Source organism: Parasteatoda tepidariorum, chromosome 5, assembly GCF_982258835.1.
Source record: "Parasteatoda tepidariorum strain Cologne lab strain chromosome 5, Ptep-v5.0, whole genome shotgun sequence".
In the NCBI taxonomy this organism is placed as follows: domain Eukaryota; kingdom Metazoa; phylum Arthropoda; class Arachnida; order Araneae; family Theridiidae; genus Parasteatoda; species Parasteatoda tepidariorum.
In genome coordinates, this window is record NC_141759.1 from 100922115 (window position 1) to 100946771 (window position 24657).

At 29.5% G+C, this 24657-nt stretch overlaps 1 protein-coding gene across 1 annotated transcript in view; it reads right to left on the reverse strand.

The window, feature by feature from the left end:
• The window catches only part of nsl1 (non-specific lethal 1), a 49515-nt gene extending 28902 nt beyond the window's left edge, over positions 1-20613 (reverse strand). The window contains exons 1-2 of the mRNA XM_087164636.1: positions 18064-20613; positions 7709-8325 (exon numbers count right to left, since the gene is read on the reverse strand). Coding sequence (XP_087020762.1) covers positions 7709-8325; positions 18064-19925 — 2479 coding nt within the window. The 5' untranslated portion in view covers positions 19926-20613. The remainder of the gene's footprint in view (positions 1-7708; positions 8326-18063) is intronic.
• Positions 20614-24657: the final 4044 nt, after the last annotated feature.

Genomic DNA, 24657 nt, shown 5'->3' on the forward strand with positions numbered 1-24657 from the left:
CAATATTAAAATTTTTAAATCCCGTTAATACGAAACACAGTGCAAAATTTTAAATCACGTTAAAATTAATCGCAATATTGGATTTTATAATCGTGTTAGTGCGAATTGCTACATTCTGTTTAAAAAAAGCATAAATAGAAATCGCGATAATGAACTTATAAATCGCGTGATTAGGAATTGCTATGAATACGAATCGCGTATCTTTTGAATCAGGTAAATATGAAAATCTATGTTTGTTAAAATCACGTGAATAAGAATAGCTATACTAGCAGATTCCGGGGCAGTTCCAAATATTCAAAAGGACGAAAAATAGTCAAACCAAAAGAATCAAATTGGCGGAAGAAGCGCATAGGACTTAATTCTTCAACTAATAGAAGGAAAAATTTATGTAAACGTCTCGTTACATAATTTAGAAAAAGCTTCAATATTTTGTTGGATTATAAGCCCGGTTCGAAGAACGTCTTGAGATATGCGGAATTCTACGATATTCAAGCTAAAATTGCATGCCCGCTTCAATTTTTTAGACTCAGTAGATAGATAGGAAAAACTCTGAATACTATCACCTCTGAACAATGGGAGGACAGAAAATATGGTAACCAAAAGACATATCTATAAACTGATTTAGACCAGATCTTTTGAATTTTTAGATTAAATACACTATTTCTTCAATTTCAAAATGTATATAAATTATATTCATCAGAAAATTATATATACCTTCAGTTTAATAATACTTTCATTTGAGGATATTTTAATAGGCTTCTAATGGGAGCAGTAGGTTAACGAAAAAAAAGTTATTAAAAAAAGGTTCATTTAAAAAATGCTTTTCTTAAAAGAAAAAACTTCGCAATCATTGTGGACAATTTATGGTAGTATGTCAAGCCATTTGGAAGCGATGGGCTTTTTTCCAATGTAAGCAATGTTGTCTCCTCATGAAGATTAAGATACTAGTCCTACACTGGTTTTACATCCTTAAAAACATCAGAATTAGTCCTTACTATCACAGGAAGTATAAAATCTAACTGTAGACAACAAACATTATACAAGTTCTTGCTTTTCTTTAATGGTTAAATAGATTTTATATCGATCTTGAGCCTACAGTTTGATTCTTGGAACAAACTTTATTACTGAACTCGCAACTGGACTACTGATTATGGAATAGCATTTTTTCTTTTAGATTCTACCTGATATTTCCTATCTTTTACCATTGGAACAGCTTTTAGCAGGTTATTCAAACAATAAAAAGGAGGTGGCTTCGTCTTGTATAACAGAAGTTTGAATTAACATTACATACATAGGGTCCTTTTTTGATTTAAAAAGAAATTAAAATAGGGGACCATTTACTTTTAGAAAATTCTTAATATTGACAGCAAATTGTAAATTATCTAAATATTGATATAACTATTTAAATGTTCTTAAAACAAAATTAACAAATATAACTTGATAAAGCATTTTTGAAATTTTTTTTCAAAATGAGTTCTTTGAAAATGGTACTCAATTACTTTATAATTGGCAACAAAAAGAAAAAAAAATTAAGAAATTTAATAAATACCTTATAAGCAGAGCCAAATAAACAAAATTTAGAGATTAAAAAAAAATCATTCACTATCAGCAGATTATGTAATTAATGATTTTAAAAAAAATTTCTTTTGATCTTTATTTTTATGCTTTAATTTTTAAATCTAAGATGAAAAATAGTGTGCAAGTGCAGAGAAAATCTGCAATAATCTTGAAACAAAAATATGATGGTTGATTTTACTCTTTCCTCAAATCAGATAGAAGAGATTAATTTATAATTATAAAACTACACAATTCCACCAAAAATTACAAACTGCATATTTTTTTCAGAAAATTACTGTATTTACAAAAATATGAAACAATGAGTCCAGTAGATAAGGTTATAGGCTTGAACCATGTATATAATTAGAAAAAGGACTAAATTTGAACTATTAAATTTTGTGGTTTTTATCTGAATTACTAATTAAAATTGAAAAGGGATCAAAAATCCTGCACTCTAAAATTCTTTAATGGATTATATTAAAATCTGGAATATAAGTTTTAAAAAAAAACAGGATGTTCTGACTACACAGAAAAATCAGGAATACCATGACAAATAGGTCTAAAATATTTTCTTTCATCGGGATTGACAAAAGACAGTTGCAAACCATGAAACTTGAAAATTATACTGTGTTTTAAAAAAATGGTTGTATACAAGGAATTTAAATTAAATCTAATCTAAGACATACTGGAAAGAAAATTTACTTTTGTTGCAAAAGTAAATATTTCAGAACAGCGGTTCCAAAATTTTTCTGGCTATGGAACCCTATTTATTTGACCATTAGAGGTAGTATGATTTTACAAATTAAGTTCATTAACAATAATTAATATTTTCATAAAAAAAACACTATTACTAGTCTTGAAATTAGGCGTTATGTTGTACAGAATTCACAGATCTGTTCTGAACATTATATTTGCTAAAAATGAGTAAAATAAGCAATATAATTGTTTTTATTAGGCTGAAAACTAAAATGAACTATTATAAATATTGAGAATGGTTATCAGAGACACAAACTTTTTTAATTGTTGAATTTAGTTACAGTATACTCTCAATATCTCAAAGTTGAAGGGACGCTAGAATAAGTAAAAAATCACATTCTAAAATATTACTGAAAAAAGTAGAGTCATGAAACATAAGAATATCTACTATTAGATATGTATGTAATGATACTTGACTATATGTCTAAAGACAACAATAATTTTAATTTTTAAGTAAGATAATAATAATGCATTAAATAGAAAAGAATTGGTTTAAAATAAACTTACTTTGTGATTTTTTCTAAAATATTAAATTTCTATTCCGAAAAAATTCGGCATAACAAGGTTTTGAGAAGAAACTCTTCGACGTAGGAATTCAAATTAACATTAGGAGGATACATAATGCCCCAAGGGAAAAAAAAATTTTTGACATATCAAGGATTTTTGAGATCTGATAGTTCAAGATATTGTGAGTGTACTGTATCTTCTTTCATTTAGAAAGTAAAATGGAAAGTACTATACTAATGCAATTATTATAATTATTATTTTACTTAAAAAAAAAATTTTTCACTGACATTTTAGTTGAACAATTTCATAAAAATAACTGAAATATTAAAGAAATAGGGATTTGATATAATTATTGGTTTGCAAAAAAGTCCTAGAGCTTTCCCTAACCCTTCCGCAAAAACCTAAGGTCCTGTGGAAAAACCTTTTGAAAACAGTTGCTCCGATGCAGAAAGATATATATATATATATGTTACAAAAATGACATTCCACTACAAAAACTTTTTTCAACGATTAAAAATAATATTTTCGTATAGGTAATGATCCAGAAAAAATATGTTGGGAACAAAAATATATTATTCTAGTAAAATTACTTAAATGTTATTTGCACTAATGTCACAATATCTAAAACATAAGTAATAACCAGTTTAAAACTTTATTTAAACCCTATACTGAATTTTCAAGTTAAAAAAAAAGCCATTATCCTTAAGGAGAGTCTATTGGCATCTAAGTTCACCCCAAGTGGATGCCAAACACCGGTGCGAACGAATATCACTGTCGCCAACCCTTGAAAGGATGTTGCACAGCCGTATGTTATCCCGCTTTCTTAAATCGTGTGAAATGAGGAAAACAAAAGTTATTGAACAATCAATTAACAACCAATTAATTAAAATATCTATAAAAATCTTAACGAACATACGCCTTTCTGCTCACATTCAAAGAAATTGAGGAAAGAATAATAAACATTGTTTCCGGCAGATGAATTTCTTCTACAGCGAAGTAAAAACCCTTTATCTAGCATTTGATTTGTTAAGGTATGTCAGCATAAGATGTGCCTTTTTTAGTGGTCCAATGAAATCCAATGCTCATGCAAATTTCATAAAGCTGTTGCCTTTTCAAGAATGTTCTCCGTATTTATCAAAATACGTTGCCAAATCTAGGATTCGAGCAAGACTATGAAACTATAACCATTTCTTAATAATTCTTAGATATATTTCGTAAAAGATAGCTCAAATTAAATTTCTGTCTGAATTTCTATCCCAATCTTTAAGAGAGTAACTTTCTTTCTCTAGCAGGGTTGCCACTGAAATCTGGAAGTAAAAAAATCCATGTTTCTCCTCTTGTACAGATTACACACAATATAAAAATAAAACACAATTATAGGCTCATGTGAGAGCTACATTATGGTATTTAGAGTAGTTTTAATTGCTAGAACAGTTCTACAGGGATTGTTTATAGGTGCGAAACAGGTGGTCGAGCAGGTAGTGTGCCTGACTGCAAAATCAATGACAGTGAGTGTCAGGTTGATATATATGTCGGTTTCCTGTAAATATGATTTGAAATTAATGGTCCTACGACAAACGATCGACAGAGGTTCTACTGTAGTAATTAAATGTTCTTTTTCAAATAAACTTCAGTCCAGATAAACTACAGTCTCAAATAAACTGCCAGAGCGAACTCCAGGATATAGTGAACAAATTGTTTGTTCCCGTGCCTTGCTATACACATATATCATTTTTTATGGATATAGTGAACCTAAAGAAGAGAGGAAATTGGATATTATAAACTTTTTTCGGTCTTCGACTGATTTTTTTTTTCTTAATTTCTACATAAAATACATATACCGATTTATAAAACCATCTATTGAGTGGAATCGGGGTTGGCAAGTTTTTGACACATGACGGTTTTTACCGGTTATTACAATGGTTTTTACCGTCATGTCAAAAAACCCTCTGTCAAAAACCCATAGTTTGGATATAACAGTATTTTTATTTGAGTTTAACTGCTTATAATTTAAAATTAATTCATTTTTTTGGCAATAAAATTTAAAACAAAGTTGCTAAAAGATATTTAAGAACAGATTCCTGCATTTTCCCTACATGATTATATCAAAACATACTATTTGAAGTAAAATATTAGGATACTAAACAAAATTTTCAACATTTCCAAGCATAATTTTATTTGGCATATTACATTACTGAAGAATGTCAAGATTGATTACTTTCATTCATAAAATCTTGCTTTGAGAAACACATGTACACATAAAAAGAAAGCCTCATAAAATAAACTTTTCTTATCATTTTTGTTTTCAATATTTTACACAGAAATGAGACATGAAAAAGCCTGGGAAATCCTTTTAGTTTCCTTGCAACATTGCACTAACCTTTTGTTATCATTATCCTCAATGATTTCGAATCCTCATTATTCTCGAATTTTGGACTCATCCACACTAAACTCAGAAATCAACTGGGCAATGAAAAATGTGCAAAATTAGTAACTTGCTATCGTATGCTTCGGCACAGTGACCCCGACTACTGAACATATAATTTTGGTTGAAATTAAGTTTTGTTTAATGTGCTTTTTCAACTGAATAAAAGCTTTTAACTTGACAAAATAGCAGTATTTCTTGACATAGAGTTTGTTAGTAGTTAGAAGTTTTGTTTAGCTTATTTCTAATATTTAAGAAATACCAAATTTAAATTCTTCATTTTAGTTCCTGAATTTATTAATTAGTTCCAAGCTTTTTAGTTTGTTTATTTCTAACAATTAAGAAGTGCAAAATTTTGAATCCTTTGTAAATCAAGCTATAATGATAAAAGTAAATATCACTATTTTCAATAAGTATACTACAATATTTCTGTATGAATGTATATCCTTCTATAAGAATACGTGTATATAGTTGCAAAATCAATAGCAATCATTTACAACATTAATTTATAAAGGCAATTATGTGAAAATAATATAATGTCCGCTATATGCCATAAATAAAAGGAAACAGGTTTTTGACAGTATTTACCAGTAAAAACACTGTTTTTATCACTGTCATGTCAAAAACCAGTTTTTGATGGCAAAAACCCAACCCTGAGTGGAATGTAACCATAAGCATTTTTTTCTTGTTTGCTTCGTCTATCACAGTTTCCTATCCTTAAATTTTTTGTGCACAAGATGAAGAGAAATAAAAATTAACAAATTTTTTGCTACTAGTTTTTGTTTGTCAAATAATATTCTTGAGTAAACTTCACAAAGCTTTTGTTGCGATCCAATTGGTACTACCAACACATTTTGGCACAAGCCATAATGATGCAACTGAAAATTGCTAAAGACAAAGTATAATATAACTTCCAAAATTCTTTACCAAAACTAAAGCAATTAACTTCAACTAACATAAAATCACAAAATGAATTAAAAGTGCAAAGGTATGTGAGAAAAAGGTAGATTTGGGCTTTGGTTAACAGATATATATAATATACAAGAACATGTGAACGCCATTCATGGGAAATCAGTAATAATTGTTAAAATTGCCTAATTTACCACATAATCAATATTTTCCCACAATTTGGAAAATTTTTCAGTATTATCCTCTATAAAGGAAAAATGGTTAAAATTCCCTATTTTGCCAAGCAAGCAATATTTGTAAACATTGCAGAAAAACATTGAGGGGGAAAAAAAAAATTCCTTAATCTTTACCTGTAAGTCAATCTTGCAGAAATTAATATAATTTATTTTTCGCTTTGTCCAGTAGCTTTATATCTAACTAGTTTTATGACTAATTAATATTGCGATATTTAAGAGATAATTATAACTGATTGCAGTAAGTTTTTAATCGAGATTTTGAGTTCACAGAAAAGTTCTCATTTCATCCTATTCTGATTAACATCAGTACACAAATAATTAAGGTCCTTTACTGTATTTTAACCAATACTACTGTACAGAAAATTGCATTCATAACTTTAATCAGAAATACAATGAGATTTTAAATTTAGCATTACACAAAATTTAGGTGTGAATTAAAAAATTTTCTAAGAAATGATACCTACATGTTTAATTTAAAAACAGAAAAAGAAAGATATTGAGTTAATAGTTCTATAAATGGCCTTTTTCAGAATTTTTTTAATTAGATATACAGTCAAACCCCGCTATAGTGAACTCTCAGATATAGTGAACAAAATGTTCACTCCGGTGCCTTGCTGTAATATTATTTTCTGTGGATATAGTGAATGAAAAAAAAAAGAGAAAGTTGGATATTATGAATTTGTTTCTGTCTTTGACTGATTTAATTTCTTAATTTTTTTGTGAGATTGAAATTTTTAGTCTAAGCTGATGAATTTGTTAAGCAATTTGGTGAGACTACTTTTATGTGCTTGAACGGCTGGTTTAAACACCGGAATAACATAAATTCAGGAAACATTATCAAGAGCCGAGAAGTGTTTCCACAGCTGATGTTGAGGATTGCTTATCAGCTAAAGATTACTATTTTTTTTGTACGCAAAACAAAGTAATAAAAAATATAAGTTAATACATTTTTTTGTTACTGCGTATTATTTTTCAGTCATTTTTGTATATCATTTTATTTGTTATTTATTTAAATAATGTGTAATAAAGGGGGGATTTTGAAACAATTAGTTAAAATTGCGGATGTTGTTAAAGTCCCGGTTATAGTGAACTAAAATTTCAGTCCCTTGAAGATTCACTATAGCGGGGTTTGACTGACCATAGACAACTTTAAAGACAACTTGACCATAGTTATTACACTAATTATTTAAGCTTTTAACACTATTATTAATCATTAGGATAAAAAAAAAAAAAATTTTTCTCATGCCACACAATTATGCAAATTATGATTTTGCACTGTCCTCTGGAGGATGAACATGAAACCAACATTTATCCTTACCTTTTTGATAAGAAAGGAGTGGATGGAAATGTGAATCCAATAGTGAGACTCTGTCAAGAAGAGGCATGGTATAGGGATCAATGCTTTGGACACATTGATATCTCCCCATGCAGAGCACACATGGCAATACACCTTCTAAGCAACTGCACTGGCACCCCATGGTGGAAAGTTTGGCAAGCTTGTTGTTTTTTGAGTACAGACCAGGCGCCACAACAATGTCACGCTTCTGGAAAGCGGACACGTTCAATGCTCTAGTCCTACTGCATTGCTCACATGAGTCTTCGTTCAAAGAGGTTTCAACAGAACTAGTTTTGAGCCCAATATGGGCTACATTAACCTTACTATGACTACTATCTAAGTACCCGTTTACTGGTCCAGTTAAACTCTTAACTTTCTTAGGTGGAGTTTCTGGGCTTGCGTCAGAGCTTAATGCACTCTTAGAAGTTGCAAGTTCCTCTTCGAAACAGATATCCCCCAGTGAAGAAGATATTTTCTGCAAAGCGCTGCTAGCAGTTCTGAGTTGATTCTCGAGCTCGTGAATGCGTGCAATGAGCCAGGTTGATCTACAAGTCAGCGCTGCGCGGTTCTTCATAAATTTCCATAGCGTCATCTTGTGACTATAAGAACAAGATTTTGATTGTGTTCAGTTTTTGAAATTTACTAAAAATATAGGCAAAATATAGCCACAATCGTAAAAGGTATTGAAAAATTAAAATACACTTTTTATACTTCTTTTTATATATAAAATGTATTAAAGAATAAATATTAAAAAACAAATACAATTTCAATTAAATTATGTATGGCTGCTCATAAGAAGCCATTTCGACATAATTGTCACACATAACCATGTATTGTGTTATTAAGTACAGAATTTTCAGACCAGTCACAAAACACACTTTTCAGTTTCTGACAATGTGGTGTTACATAAAAACCTAAATGCTTAGAAAAATTTATAAAGAAAAATACAGTGAAACCTCCAGAAAAGACCACCTCTATGTAGCAACCACTTCTGGGAGGCGAAGAATTTTTTCCATAGACTTAGTGTTGAAGAAAGCCTTTAGGAGAGACCATAAAATTGTCTCCCAGCGACCGGCGAACTTCGGCACCAAATACGAAAAAGGTCAAATAAGGAAATAAAAATAAATCAAAACAAATAAGTTAATAAAAATGTACTCAAGATAGTTATGTGACGCTGTTATTAAGAGAGCTCTTCGATGATATCTCATCCTGCAGTTACTAAAATTGCATTAACGACAATGATTTACTTTTAGAGTCAAAAGTAAAATTAGAAAAGAAAGCGTCTAAAACAAACCTCTTCTCATCTTTTAAACGTAACCAATTTTTACAATAAAAAATTGAATGAAAATTTAAATAAAAAACATAGTTGTTCATTTATTTAAAATAGCTTTATTCTTAGCAATTGGTAAAATTTTTATACGCATATTGATATCAGTCGGAGGTCGCTTATTATAAACGCTAAATTTTATTCATAGATCCGACTTGACACCAACAGAAGTGGCACTTCTGCACCAAGAAAATGACATTGGCTGAAATTAAAATAGTTTGTGAAAAATCATATAACTTTAATAACAATTTTGAAGTCAATGGAGGTAACCTCTAAGAACGACCAAACTCCATTAACCATCATTTTACTGTGGGGAAGAAGATTGGCCACACCAGAGAGGTTTCACTGTTCAGAGAGGTTTATACTATATTTTTTTATGTATTTATTATTATATATTATAAAACAAACACATTTGATATATAGTCTGTATAAACAAAGAACTCTTGACAAAGTCTAAGGTCACCTGCTGTTATAATGGAAACATGAAATGGAACATGGAAGCTCCCCTCTTTGAAATAGACGTTATGTAACATGTGTATTTCAAAGAGGAGAGCTTTGCAATAGTATACTGCTCCCTCTTTTCTTGTCTACCCAATCCAAAATCTGTCATATATATTGACCAAGCACCATTAATTAAAAAAAATTAAACTCCGTAATGGGAATGACAGCAACTGTTGAAAATGACAGCAACTGTTGAAAATGAATAGCAAGCGAAGTTCTTAACACAGACTAAATATGGATTAAAACAGTTTTACTGACATATAATGCTAACAAAACTGGTTTAAGACAGGGTTGGAGTTTTTGCCGGCAAAAAGGGGTTTTTGCCAGGACAGTGGCAAAAACCTGGTAAAAACCGGCAAAAACTGGTAAAAACCGGCAAAAACCAAATTATCTAAATTGCTGATTAAATATTATTACAAAATACTTGAAACAAATTTAAATCAGTCATAAGGAATAATAATTTTGATACATTACATGAAAAAATTATTTTTAACATATTAATAATTAATATACCTAAGGGTAATAATTTTTAAAAGATAGAAAGTTTTTGATCTCTTTTCATTTTAGAATCCTAAAATAAATGTTTCTTTACAAATAAATATTATTATTTGTATAATACTATTATTTAATATAAAAAATTATTATTTGTACAATAATTAACTACACATGTTGATAGATATTTTATGCTTTAAATTATATTTGTATTAATTTAAAAATAAGTTCATTTCACTGGAAAAAAGAGAATAATCACAAATTTTCTAATCAATAATGTTTTAAACTACTAAAATGATACATTATCATTTAATTATGGAATAATAGTTTTGTTAATTTTTTTGTAATTATTTATATTCATAGTATATATTTCAATTTTAGGAATAATTTTGTATCAAAAATGTGTTTTTGTCCTCTCATCTTGGAAAATATAGGTTTTTGCCACTTTTTGCCACTTTGCTTGGCAAAAACCTGTTTTTGCCAGGACGGTTTTTACCGGTATTTACCATGGTTTTTTCCACCTGCGGCAAAATCTTGCCAACCCTGGTTTAAGAAAATTTAAATATTTTAAACATTTACTAAAATGATATTTTTTGTTCACTTAACTCAAATTCAATTAAAAAGTATGCGTCTTAATCTTTTTATTATGCAATGATATTTATGATGTAAATATATTAATACTATCAGATTTATTACTATTTAAAGAAGTGTTTTAATTAAAACAACAATAAGACATTTCAACAAAAGGAAGAAATTACAGAATACAGGAATGAGAAAAATCAAAAAAGGAAACAAGCTGTTTTTAGTTAAGAGTTACATAGGACTGAGTAACAAAAAATATTGATAAGTCAAATTTGACGACTTTGTACAACGATAATTAATAATGAAATTAGGTATTTAAAAAAAAAGATTCAAATCTTATGAAACAAAAATGTCTATATCACAGTCTACAGGTTGTAATAGCATAATTGCAGTATTTTGTAATTGCTGCATAATATTAGAAAGGGTAAATTTACTACCGTTTAGCAGTACCTTCGAAAATTCAACTTTAGGAAAAATGGCTGTTTCGCAAAATACTTTAAAAGAAGTTCTCGTGCAAACCCTGTTCTCGTCGCAATCTATGGAAAAGAGCTTTTTTGCCAACTGTCTTTTACGAAAAGGTAGCATGTTTTGTCAGATAGCACGCACCATGTGGTAAGCCTAATTGGTTGCTCACGCCATATCAAAGCGAGCCTTTTTCCCTCTGAGTTGAAAATGAAACAGGAAGTCAAAATACGAACATTATTCTAAACATTATCTCAAACACTATTGTAAATTTATTTTACAAACCCTTATTTCTTCTGAAACATTTTCTTCTCTGAGAAATTGTTTTTGTATGATCTAGTCGAAAATGCATAATGAAAATAACTTTTAGTGCTAGTACTGTTAAATGAATGTTTTTATAAAATTCAAATCGAAATTTAACTATGGGCAATGATTTTTAAATTTGGGTACAATTTTAGGCCCAAGATTTCACAACAGCAAAATTATTTTTGAATATATGGGGAAAAATATATAGAAATTTACCAGTCATAAATAGTTTTTATTTGTAGTTATAATTTTCAGAAATATTTTCTTACTTAACCATATTCTTCTGTTGATTTTTTAATAGGATAATTTTTAATTTTCACAAATTCTGTCTAAATTTTCACAAAATAAGTACCTTTCAAAAAAATTTAGATCCCTATTAGATATACTGTAAATATGCATTCATGTTGCAGAGTTCTCCATAGGAATAAAAAAGGAAAGGAGCTTCTTCGGGTACTTTGAAACGGCACTGTGCTAGCTAACTCATGAAAATGTGTAATATCACATAATAACTTTTCACTTATTATCTAAATAAGAGAAAAATTTGTAGTTTATAAATAATAATTAAAGGAAAGCTAAGAAAGAATTTCTATGCAAACATTCAAAAAAAAAATTACAAAATTATTTTTTAATCAACAGTTTAAAAAAATTTTTCTACGATTTTTACTGAAAATAATTGGTTCCTTTTGGCTTGATTTCCTTATAAAAACTTAACTAGTTAGAATAATCCTAAAAGTAAATATTTGTAATAGTAATCAGAATTAAACCTGTAAACACAAATTGTATTTTAATTATATTGATTTTTCTTAAAAATGGAATATGAATAAAAAGGCAGTGCTTTAAGGAATGGTGACTTATTTTTGTATAAAAAGAGCATATTTATAGGGATCAAAGGGTAAGTAGGGGACAAGCCGCCTATTTAAAAACAATCATGGAAAACATGGATCAATTACTTTGGAAAGTTCATTCGAGGCAGAAATCACTTATCGATTGGACTTTACACAATCTACCCGACTTTCCAAGCTTGTTTCACTAAGTTCTTCTGGAGTTATGTGTTGAATGAGCTCTTTTAATATCTTATATCGTTTTGGAGAAGCACTTCATAAAACAAACAGACGTTGAATGATCCCAAATAAAGATACTTTTTACTGATTGCGCTGCAGCATCACCAACAACCAAATTCAACAAATGACATCCAACAAGGACTGAATAATGCTCTAGGATACTAACGGATGATTCTTGCTTTAACACCTTCCCTGACATATTTGACCCATTGTCACATCCTTGACACAGACCGTTTCTCACGTCAATAACGCTTTTCTTCCTCTCTTCCAAAACTAAATCAGTTTAAGCTTCGCCGTAGTATGTTCAGCCTCTCGATATGTTTAGAAATGTTCTTTTATCATTTCATTTTTAGAGTTGACGAATCGAATAACAAAACACAATTGTAATTGTTATACGTGATAGATGTCACGATATCGAATCCACCAAAATTTTTCTGCAGATATGCAGTTTCAATGCCACATCAACGGTTATGGACAAGATATGTATTGGAAACGTGGATGAAACCTTCCCGACATGCTATGACACTAATTACGTGTCATATGATTAAATATGAAACAGAATTAATTATAGTACAAATTGAAAGAAGTGAAAATCTGGAGTACAAGATCCAAAGACTTATCACTGTCTCAGTGTGCATTGCTACAGATGGCAATAGATTATTTTCCTACTTAATTATTAATAGGAAATTAATGAGCAGACTAAGATTTTATTAAAGACACCCAATTTTAGTAAGTGCCCAATTAACCACTAGATGGCTGTTGGATTTTGTGGTTACTTTTGTTACATGTATTGAGATGTTTGTTTCACATCGATTTACTTTTACTTATGAGCTTTTTATTTTAAATTTAAATAATTTTTATTGCTGAAAAAAAAACTACTCTTTATATTTAAACTGGAAAAACTTTTATTAATTGTTTTATGGAATGGTGAATTAAAAATATGGTTTCTTTTTTTTTATCTAAAAAGGACATGAAGCATTTACAAATTTAATGATTATACATCAATACTATGTAAAAAAAATTGCAAATTATACATTTTTTTCTTAAATAGGAAGGTCAACTTCCTATTTATCACAGTAACAAAAAAGTTTTAAACATATTTATTATGATGGATATTTCTGAATCTATATGGTGGATATTTTTGCATCTATATGGAGATTTTTGAAGAATATTAATAAAAAAATACTATTACAGCATTCATACAAAATTTCGGAAGAAAAAAAATTTCTCTGACTTTTCCAGGTACATCAGGTAAATTTTAATCAATTCAATCAAACAATATTTCATCTGAAAACTTAGACCTTTTTATTTGCAATGCCAAATATTACATTTTCTGAACAAAAACATTATAAAATGAGAATGGAAACATTCCTCTAAAAAGTTGAATTTTATAAAGTAATTGTATTAGATGTTAGAATTATTTAGCTCGAATCTCAATAACTGATTACTGTTATTGACAACTCTAAGAATGCTTATTTCCAGGTAAGACATAGAAACTTTCTGGTTTTTGTAGAAAATTGCAACTTCCCCTGTTTTTTAAGATTAATTTTTACCCCCATGGAAGCCTTTTTAAATTTTCACTTACTCTTGTTACAATTAAATTGACCCTTTTAATCATGATACTAATTTTTTTTTATTTTGGCATAGTTAACTGAACAAAAGATTCCCGAGTGCCACCTTTTTTAATTAATATTTTATTGTTTTACTTTTTAGGTTGGAAATATTACTTTTAAGGGTTTATGTACTATTTTTGTCATTCCCCTTCAAGCTTCATTATCATGTAGTACAGTTGCGCCAAAGGCGAAATACTGTTCCCGCTTTTTTACTCTTGTTTCATACCTCACTAAAGAAACAAAATCAGAGTCTACACTTTAAGCAGAGCTCATTCTAAGCAGAAAAAAGGGCAGGGTGCAAAAGTTTAAAAAAAGGGCATTATTATTCTAAAAAGGCAATAATTTCATGTTCTATTACGAACACAAATTCTTTACACATTCTATTAAAAAACATTGTCAATTAGTAAATGAATTCTTTTTATTACTTAATTAAATGTAGCAATGCAATCATTAATTACTTATTTTCATTAATAAATTAACATATATATCAAGTTAATGAGCTACTTAGCTTAGTAATTTACTTAAAATGCATGCATCAATAAAATAATAAATTAATTTTTTTAAGTGTCTGTAGTTATGATTAAATAATTAAAATGATTAATAATAATTATGATTTAATGATAGTAGAAACTGCAAACTTTCAAAGACAAGTGCAACAATGGGTTGTGATGGCTATTTTTCCTTTCCCATATAAATCTATGTATTGACAGCAATGACAAACTAAATAAAAAGAGTTAAAAATAACAGTTTAAGAAATCCATTGTAGAGTTAGGGGAAAAAGTAAAGTAGGGTTGAGGAAAGAAAGGGCAAAAAGGGTATGGAGTCTATTACATCAGGGCACTAATTTACTTCAGGGGTAACAGGGTGAATTCTTTTGACTGAAAGGACAAGCAGGGTGCTGGGCCCTGCTTGCCCTGCCTAGAATGAGCTCTGCTTTAAGTAGTGTGTTTTGGTCACTAAATAATCCTACTTTTCAGCATCAACCAAAAAGATGTTGAAACAAACTATTAATGAAAAAAGGCAGAAAAAGTCACTTAAGAATATCAAATCAGACGATCATAAAGAAATAAAGTCTCTTCATTGAAATAAACTGAAAAAAGTTAGGATATTAATTTATCAGAAAAATATCAATATTGTAAAGAATTTAATTTAAAATATTATTTATTTAGAATTTTTTGTTAATATCATCTCTAGACTAAATTTATTTCAACAACTTAACAAGATTGTCGTATTTTTTAATGAACATTAATTTTCAAAAAACGAATTCGACAGATGTGGAGAAAATATGTTTAGCTTGTAGATTACACCACTTTTATTGGAAAAAAAATTCTTTTAATGTGTTACTTTAAGTAGATACAGCGCAAAGTGTACCAAATAGCAAATACAGTCGGACTTCTATATAACGAACTTCCATTTTACGAATTTCTCTATTTTGCGAATTTTTTCGTGGAACCAAGAACATTTTGGAAATTTCTTCGTTAAATAACTTCTAAATAGCGAAGTGAATTTTCTATTTAACGAATTTTTTTTTTTAGATCTATTTTCCCCATTTCCCAAAATAATTGAGAAAATTATTAACTCGTTAACGTATTTTATGGGGGTAATGACCTTGAACTGATTTTCGCATCCCCTTAACTTTTAGAGAAAGCAGTAAAATTCCTTTCCCTTTTTGTATGCATTTCATACAGGAAATGCAATCCCACTAGAAAAGGGGGGAAAGGGTCAAATTCCTTGAATAGGAAATGAGCAGAGAAGATAAAAGGAATGGGTCATCAAAGTGTGTGGTCCCTGGTCCCTTATTGACATGTCCTATTATCTCCACCCCCACTGTTCACTTCCTTTCTAGAAAAACTTTCAACTTTCTCGTTGTTCACTCGGTAGAGCTCCTGTTTTAAGATTGCTGATCAGAGTGCTGCTTGTTGCTTTTCTTACGGCTGCAAAATGTCGAAGCGAAAGTGTCTGACTATTAAAGAAAAAAATTACAAGATAAAGGTGCATCAATTGCAATTTTAATTATTTCTAGTATCCATGAATTTAAAACCTATTCTACGTTGTGTAAGTATTTCAAAAGATGTTTTTCTATTTAACGAATTTTCCATATAACGAACTTTTTTTCGGGATTTAGCGACTTCGTTAAATAGAGGTCCGACTGTACATAGTAACCAGAAATATCTTGGATCAGTATCGTTTAATATATTTTCAAAAAGCGAAAGAGAACAGTTCTAGGCAAATATTGACGGAAATTTGGGACTTATAAAAACTACTTGGGATTTATAAAAACTACTGAAAACTACTAAAAATTGGGATTTATAAAAACTACTTGGAAATCAATACCAATAATAGCCGGAAATACAATCGAAACACTCAAGGACTCGCGTTTTTATTGACATAAATTGAGTATGTCAAAAGTGATTATTTAAATGTGATATTAAAACTTTACGCGGTGAAATAATATCTGCAGAAATAAGCAGAATTTTAAATTCGGTATTTGGTAGTAACTAGAGATAAAAACGATGACTTTGTCCTATGAAAAGTAAATAATCAAATAAGTGAGGAGTTTCATTTGTAATAAAATTGCATTAAAAAAAACATTCGGATGTAATTTTTTTTTTAAATGTGAAAACTTGTAGCAATAACTGTCTGAATATCGATTGAAACACAGCATAGATAGATTCATGAGGATATCCGTGCAAACCAAGTACGCCTAAGCGTGATTTATTGAATCTGAGATTCGAACTTTGCATACCACAAAAACGGAATATTTGTTGTTTTTTTAAAAAAAAACCTGAGAGAAAAAAAGTCGAATAATAATTGAACAATGATAGACATCGAGATTTTTTTTTAAAAAAAAAAACAAGTAAAAATTCAGCGATAAAGTGATAACTCAAATACCAACTAAAATCTTCATGTGTGTGTAATATATTAAAATTAAAATTTTAAAAAAAAAAACATTCGAAAAAAATTCCAACAGAAAACTTAACATTTTTACTTTATCATTCTCAAATGAGCATCATTTCGGAGAAAAAATTGTTTGAAAATTTCTGCAGAAGAGAAAACAAAAATTTACTTTCCAAATTTACTGCCAACCGAGGGCCACATGCGGCTCTCCGACTGTTGACGTGCGGCCCGCAAGAGCTCTTGAATTCAATATTTTTTTTTACTTTTTTATAGTAAAAATTTAGAATCTTTTAAATTTCTCTTCACAAAATATTGAATCATAATATGTACCATAATAGTTAATTTTTGCTTAAACCCTATAAATCTGTTTTAAAATATTTAGTTCAGATTTATATTACTCATTAAAATAAGAATGTATGTTGTTGTTTTTTACGCATTTAAAACATTCTTAAAACTTTTCAAGCTTGTAAGAGTAAAAGCAGAAACATTTTCAAAAATATCTCTGAAATGCAAGCAACTTTTATGACATTGTAATTACTAGTTCAAAATTTCAAAAGGGTCTTAAAAATATTCTTTTAAAACAAAAATATGTTATAGAGGGTTGAAATTAAATTTAGAAAATTAAAATTAGCATTAACAAAATAATTGCAATGATTTGTTGACAAAATTTGCTATTATCGATTTGTAAGGAAAATGTGTGATAGGTTGGCTTTGCTGAGAAAAAAATAATTCAGAGATTTTATTGGGAGTACAAAAGCTTTCAGAAAAAGAGTGCAATACAAAATCCATTGTTATTAAATTATAACCAACTAATTTTTTGTAAAGTTGAAATACCCATAGAATTCTTGTCCTGGTGTTCCATTTAAATAAAATCACAACAAATTATGTCCTTCAAAAATGTTAAGGAGGACCTTTGTGATGGGTCTATTTTCATAATAATATTTTGTGACGGGTCTGTTATTATTAATAAATTCTTTTAGGATCCAATAATGGACCTATATTTTTTTTTAAATTAACCCTTGAAGATCGTGAATCTTTAATATTTAGAGAAAAAAAAGCTGAAAAACAATATAAACAGTGAGTAAAGTAACTTACGCTGAATCATTCTTCGGTTCCTCCAACTCACATTCACTATCTGAGCTTTCAGTCAAGTCTGAATCAACCCACATTAATTCTTTCTTAATGCTGCCCAATAACTCTGTACTCGTATGCATAATATCAGCAACATCCTCAGGGCTGAAAACCAGCCCTGCATCACTCGAAGAGCCATCCACACCCGACGATGACAAGAGAGATTGATTTGGGAGTAAATTTCCAGTAGAATCGGAAGATTCGAGCTTCCGAACCAAGTTCACGAGAGCAGCTGTAGACATGCTCTTGACTTCTTCATTTTGCAACAATTCAGATTTTCTATCACTCATTTCTTTACTAGATTTGATCGGCCTTTTCAACTGTCTCTGGCATGGAATACCCAATTTATCTTGATACGTTTTTACAAGTTCACCTATTTCTTTTTTGGAATATGCACTTATACAGATGCGAACCAGCAATTCAGATTTTTCGATCGCAGCCTGTATTCTATCCAAACTATCGTTAAAATTATCACCTAATAAAGCTTTGCGATCTATAGGGCACTGACAATGATCTTTCTTTTTAGGCACCTTTTTTCTACATCTTTGAGGCCTAGCGGCCCGGGACAAAGGAGTCACTTGTGCATTTGGAAGCGTTGATTGCAGCTTTGTTGCCTCAGACGTAAATGAAGATGCAACAAAGTCACTTGGATTAAAGATAAGGTTTTCAAAGCGGGAAATAGAACCAGGACATGCATTTTCAATTTTTGATGATGAAGAGTTACTTAAAAGATTAAAATGGTTACTGGATGATACCGGACTTTCAGATGATGGGTTGATATATGTCGTATGAGGGATCAGAGGAACAATGCAGGGTTTTTCAATAAAACTTTGAGAAGAATTCAACTGACCAGCAGGATCAGAAAGCGCTGTCTCAATAGATGAATCTATCACTGCACATTCTGGGTCTGTTAATGTAACAGGCAAATTTAAATTTATATCTTCAGAGATTAATGGTACATTAACACCTTCAGATAATGTCATAATACTGCATTTATCAGCAACTGTACATGCAATAACATCCCCTCCAGTACTAGATAACTGTTCAGGGACTGTACATGCAACTGGAAGAGTAACATCCCCCCCAGAATTAGAAAATTGTTCAGGGACAGTACACGCTGTATCCCCTTCAGAATTTGGTTCAGAAACTGTGCAAATTTCTGAATCACGGCTAGAGGATGATACATCCTCTGATGATGGTGCTATGCATGTTATATCTGTGAAAGACCCAGTTTCCAAAATAGAATTTGTGGAATGGGGCAAATCGGGAGAACTCTCCCCCACTTCAGGAGTGGAAGGATTACTTTTATCCCTAGGTGAGAATTGAGTTATGCGATTCACTTTTTTCATGCTATGCAAGCTGAGTGAGGCATTCGTTCTGGCTAAACCCATATTTTTTTGAGAACTATTTTTGTTCATTGTATATTTCAATCTAACCTTATCTGCAACGGCAAGAGTAACACTCGTACCATGCCATGCTTCTCTTTCGGTCTCGGCATTTACTTCGCCGCCGTTTTGAAGGTCAGAAGGGGGATGCGGAGCTTTAAAACAACATCCAGGACTGTTGTTTTTCAATTGAGTTCGGAACCATGTTTTATGAATATAGGCTTTTCGCCTGTTATTAAGTAAACAGGCGAATTTGCTGGAGAGTTTAGGAAGATTGACTTCGATATACTTGTCCTTCCTGTTATATGGGGTCGCCGTTTTTAAATCACAAAACGGTTCCGATATAACAACAGGAAGACAATCAGCTCGCCTATCCGCCTTCGTAAGGGCGGGTGCCATAACGGCTAAGCAACATACCCTAAGCGAAGCCGGTGACAACATGCAAATGAGGATCCCATTGAATCACCGGTTAACTAGGGTCGCTTACGCAAATCACCGTTCCCATGATGCAACAGCGAATATTAAAAACAAAGAAAACTTAGATAATACTATCATCCAGTCAATTAACAAATTTAGTTTGTATATAATTTAACATTTGTTGTTACGCCAACGCCTTGAAATGGCGCCATATCCTAATGAAGCCACGTGATCTATAACAACACAATAGATTTATAACAGACTGCTGGTCCTGAAAGCACACACAACGATTAAGTGGTAGATAAATCTTTGAAAAACTAAAGCACACAAATCAATGGTATAAATAACTATCACATAATACCGATCCAAATATCAAACGGACGCTCAATTATATAAGAACAAAAAGTTACCACGTGATACAGATGCACTATAGTAATGGTCCCCAAAAACTGCGTATATTGCACTAGCAGAAATTAACTTGTCATTCCAAGCTGGAAATCATAGTAATCCAAAGATAAAGCAGATAGAAATGTGAAAATATCCTTATGGCACTATATCCAAGGCATAAAGATGTCAGAAGACCACTCACTTAACCAAAATAAAGCTCGTCACCGTAATGGCCGCCATTACAATCTTGGTTACAAAAAAATTTGCGCTTTCCTACGCTTCTCGTCGTTCTAACACTGCGTGACGTCATTCCTGCAATCTGATTGGACCTTTCGAAAGCTTCTCCATCTGCTTGCCAAATACAAAGGCCTTTCCAGAAAAAATTTAATAGACATTTTATATTACTTTGCGCTGCGCCCTCAGAATTAAAAAATATATAAATAAAAGTGGAAGTAAATCCACGCAATTTTTTTCGCGAATGGTTCGTTTTCGAAATTTGTTTTTTTCGCGAACTGGAGAATCATTTTAATTATTTTATCATTGTTACATCAAAAAAAAAAAAAAATATTAAAATCAAGTAATAAAATGCGTGGGTTTTTTTTCCCAATCACAATTCAAGCGATTAGAAATTATAAATCATATGTTTAAGTCGTGTATTAATATTTATGTAACTTTAATTTCATATGAATATTTCATTATAAAGATTTAATATAAATAGCGGTTGATAGAATATATTTTTTCTTTGATTATCAGTAAATCATTCTTCCGATAACTTCTTTTCTAAACTACTGAGACTGAAACATTTCCATTCTCATAAAATAAATTACATTAATAATAAGTAAATACTATTAATAATAAATAAATAATACTCACTGATAAATAAATAACATAATACAAAAATTAATATTGTATTGTTTATTATATCAATATTCGAAAAAGCTAAAAATTATTTAATTCAAATTTAATTAATTAAAATTAATTCAAATCAAAAGATTAAAATCAATGATTTTTAATCACGATTTTATCATTGTTTTATAATCATTTAAGTATAAAAATAATTATTAAGATTATTTGTTTAATTTATAAAAAAAAAGTTTAGTTCTCTAAATCAATAAAATATTTTTAAACAAAAATTAAGCAAGCTAAGAAGCATGCATGTGACATATTTATTTATAGGTTTTTTCAAAATAAAAGAACAAAGATACATATTATAGTAATTAATTATATAAATTATAATTTCCTAAATATCTTTAAAAAGAGATTTAATAACTTGGAAAACTTTTACTGCTCTATGTTTTTACTCAATAATTCAAATTTTAAAAAAAAAATGCCATAAAAGTTGTTGTTTTTTTAAAAAAAAAAAAAGTCTGATTATTTTTATTTAATTAATTAATTTTTAAAAAAAAAAAAAAAAAAGATGGAAAATAGAGGTATGTTTACAGCATTGACTTCTTTTACTTAAAGTGTCCTTTATTTCACTGAAAAATAATTATTAATAAACTTATTGATGTATCTGAAAAATGAAATTTTATTTATATATATGTTTATAAAATGCTCGTAATTTTAACTTATTTGCAAGCATATGCTTAAAAGGGATATTTTAAAACACTATTTCGTTTTGTGCATACTATTTCATTTGATCTTGTTCTCTTATTGTTTTGGTTTAATGATTCATTTTCTTCCCTTTGACTATATTTTTGTTTCGGTTTAGGAATCGATGTCATATTGATTTTTCGAATAAAACAGAAAAGTACTTCGTCAAATTTCATTAATTCTTATTCTCTAAAATCTACGAAATTCAACCATTGTGTTTTAGTTAGTACTTTAAAAGGGCTTCTCCTATCGATATTTACCACACGACGCAAATCACAAGTATTAAAAAAATTAAGAAAAAATAAATAAATAAAATTGAAAAAAAACAACAACTGTGAATTGGTGCATTCCTGAAGAACAGAACACATAATATGTATATAGTTAATTACAAATACACAATTAAACGATCTGAGAAAAAATAATAAATTTAACATTAAATACGGATAATTTTTAAACATGCATTACTTAAAAAAAATATTCTTTTTAATTAAAGAGCAAGTCATAGTTTTAATAAATTCCTAACTAGAAGAATTAAAACCAACATTTTCAATATTTTTGAGTATTTACCAAGAGTAATGTGAAAATTGTTTAAAAAACTAACAATAGTTATTACTATTATTGTTTTACAATTTTCACAATAGTTATTATAATAATAGTTATTATAAATAATTATTAAAAGTAATAATAGTTATTATTATTATTTTATTCACTTAACTCTTGGTAAATAATTGAAAGTGTTGGTTCTAATTTTTTTTAGTTAGGAATTTATTAAAACTATTAATTAAAATAATTTATGACTCCTTCTTTAATTGAAAAAAAATCCTTTTTTTTTTTTTAAATAATGCATGTTAAAAAAATATGTTTCAATGGATAAGTGATAAAACATTATGCGACGAATAAAAAATTACATTCATTTACGTTTCCTGGAATAACATTTAAAACGAAAGTTGAAATGAAAGCGGAATATTCCATTCAAAAGGTCATAAAAAAATTATTATAATAATGGTTGGCATTCGATTTTCGTATTTCCAGAGTTTCTCTTCAACTACACTAAGTAACAGCTGGTAAGAGGAGTCCTTCGGCACCATTGCTCTTTTCGCATTTAGCAGCAATTAGCTTTTCAAAGTAATCTTCTGGTATAAGCAGAGCTCGACTAAGCCAGGGGGGTACGGGGCAATTGCCCTGGGCTCCCAAAACGAATAGAAAGTTTATTTTATGCTTCCTTCTTTAATGAACTTTTTTTTAAACAAAATATCAGTACAGTGTAAAATCCGTCAGTTTAATGCCAGCTTTTTCATTAATCTATCGTATGAACACAATCTATATTTCGCAATTACGATAGACAATTTTGGCCAATCAAAAGCCTGTATTTTTACATGTTGCAAAATACGATATATTTACAAAAATAAAAACTTCTGGTTGGCTTAATTGAGCCATCGAAATTGCGAAAATTTAGCTGAATTCCGCCCTAATGTTATGTGAATTTTTCGACTAGATGATAAAGTTAACAATCAGTAAGCTGCATTCAGCATGATGGACATAAAATCTAATCATAAATTTTAATAGCATTTTTGTCAAATTTTGGTTCTTCAGATGTGCTATATCCTTTTAATGATGAACATAGAATTGTCTGAAAACCAAGAAAATGGACAGAACAATATTTCGTCTTGTAGGTGTGGGGGGGCTGTATAGCTATTTTAGGTTCTAATCAATTTTTCTTGTTATCTATAATGAGGTGGAAAATGTAAATATCTTCATAAACTTTATTTCTTCATTACTGAAGTAGAGAACAGAGGGGAACCCAAAGAAGTTTTTGCCCCGGGCCCCAATTAGGCTAAGTCGGGCCCTGGGTATAAGTACTTGCTCTAACCAAAAATTCTCTTTAAAAATCTACCCACTGATCGTCTTGCTGCTTTCGGTAGCAGTGCTCTAAATGCTTCACATATACGTGTCAAACGTACCTAGTTGTACCAACTTACAGTAAGAGATTTTCTCTTGTGTCAGGTAGAACTCATTAAAGGAAAGGGATCGTTATTGTATAAGCATGTTTTGATATCCTCATCTCCTTCTCATATAAAATAAGCAAATCTCAAAACCCGTCCCATGCTTACATAAAGAAGTAGTTTTTCTTTTTGCTTAAATTTTGTACGGCGCTTTCTCAAGTAAAATCTAATCTTAAGATTAAATTCAAAATAAAGGATGTAGCTTTGCTTTGAAAAGAAAAATGGTTTTAATTAATTTTATAAAAATTTGAGTCAAATATTCATTGGGAATTTTTTTTTCCGGAAATTTTAATGTTGCTCAAGTAAATTTATTAGTTTAAAATTTATAATATATTTTAATTGACAAACACATTTTTATTTAATTTAGTATTTTAATATTTAAACAGCAATTTTAAAATATTTTTCGATTTTGTTCTATTAAGATTAAGAACAAGAAAAGAAATTCTGAAAAATCAAGGTGAACAATGAATTAGAAATGTAAGCGGAATAAATCTAGGATTTGGTTTATCATTGCAAGCAAAATTCGTAGGGAAAAAAAACGATATTTCATATTATTTATTTTTAATTTATTCTGAGAAAATGACAGATATACATTTTTATCAATGCTTTTCTAAAAAAAAAAAAAAATTCATATTAGAATTAAAGTGAAAAATCTAGGGTTTCGTGAATTCGAAAAAATTAAACTTTATTAGCTGTTATCAAAAATTTGTATCCCTACTGTTAATTTTCTTATCATTATTAAGGGGACACTTCAGGTTCAAAATGATTTTTTT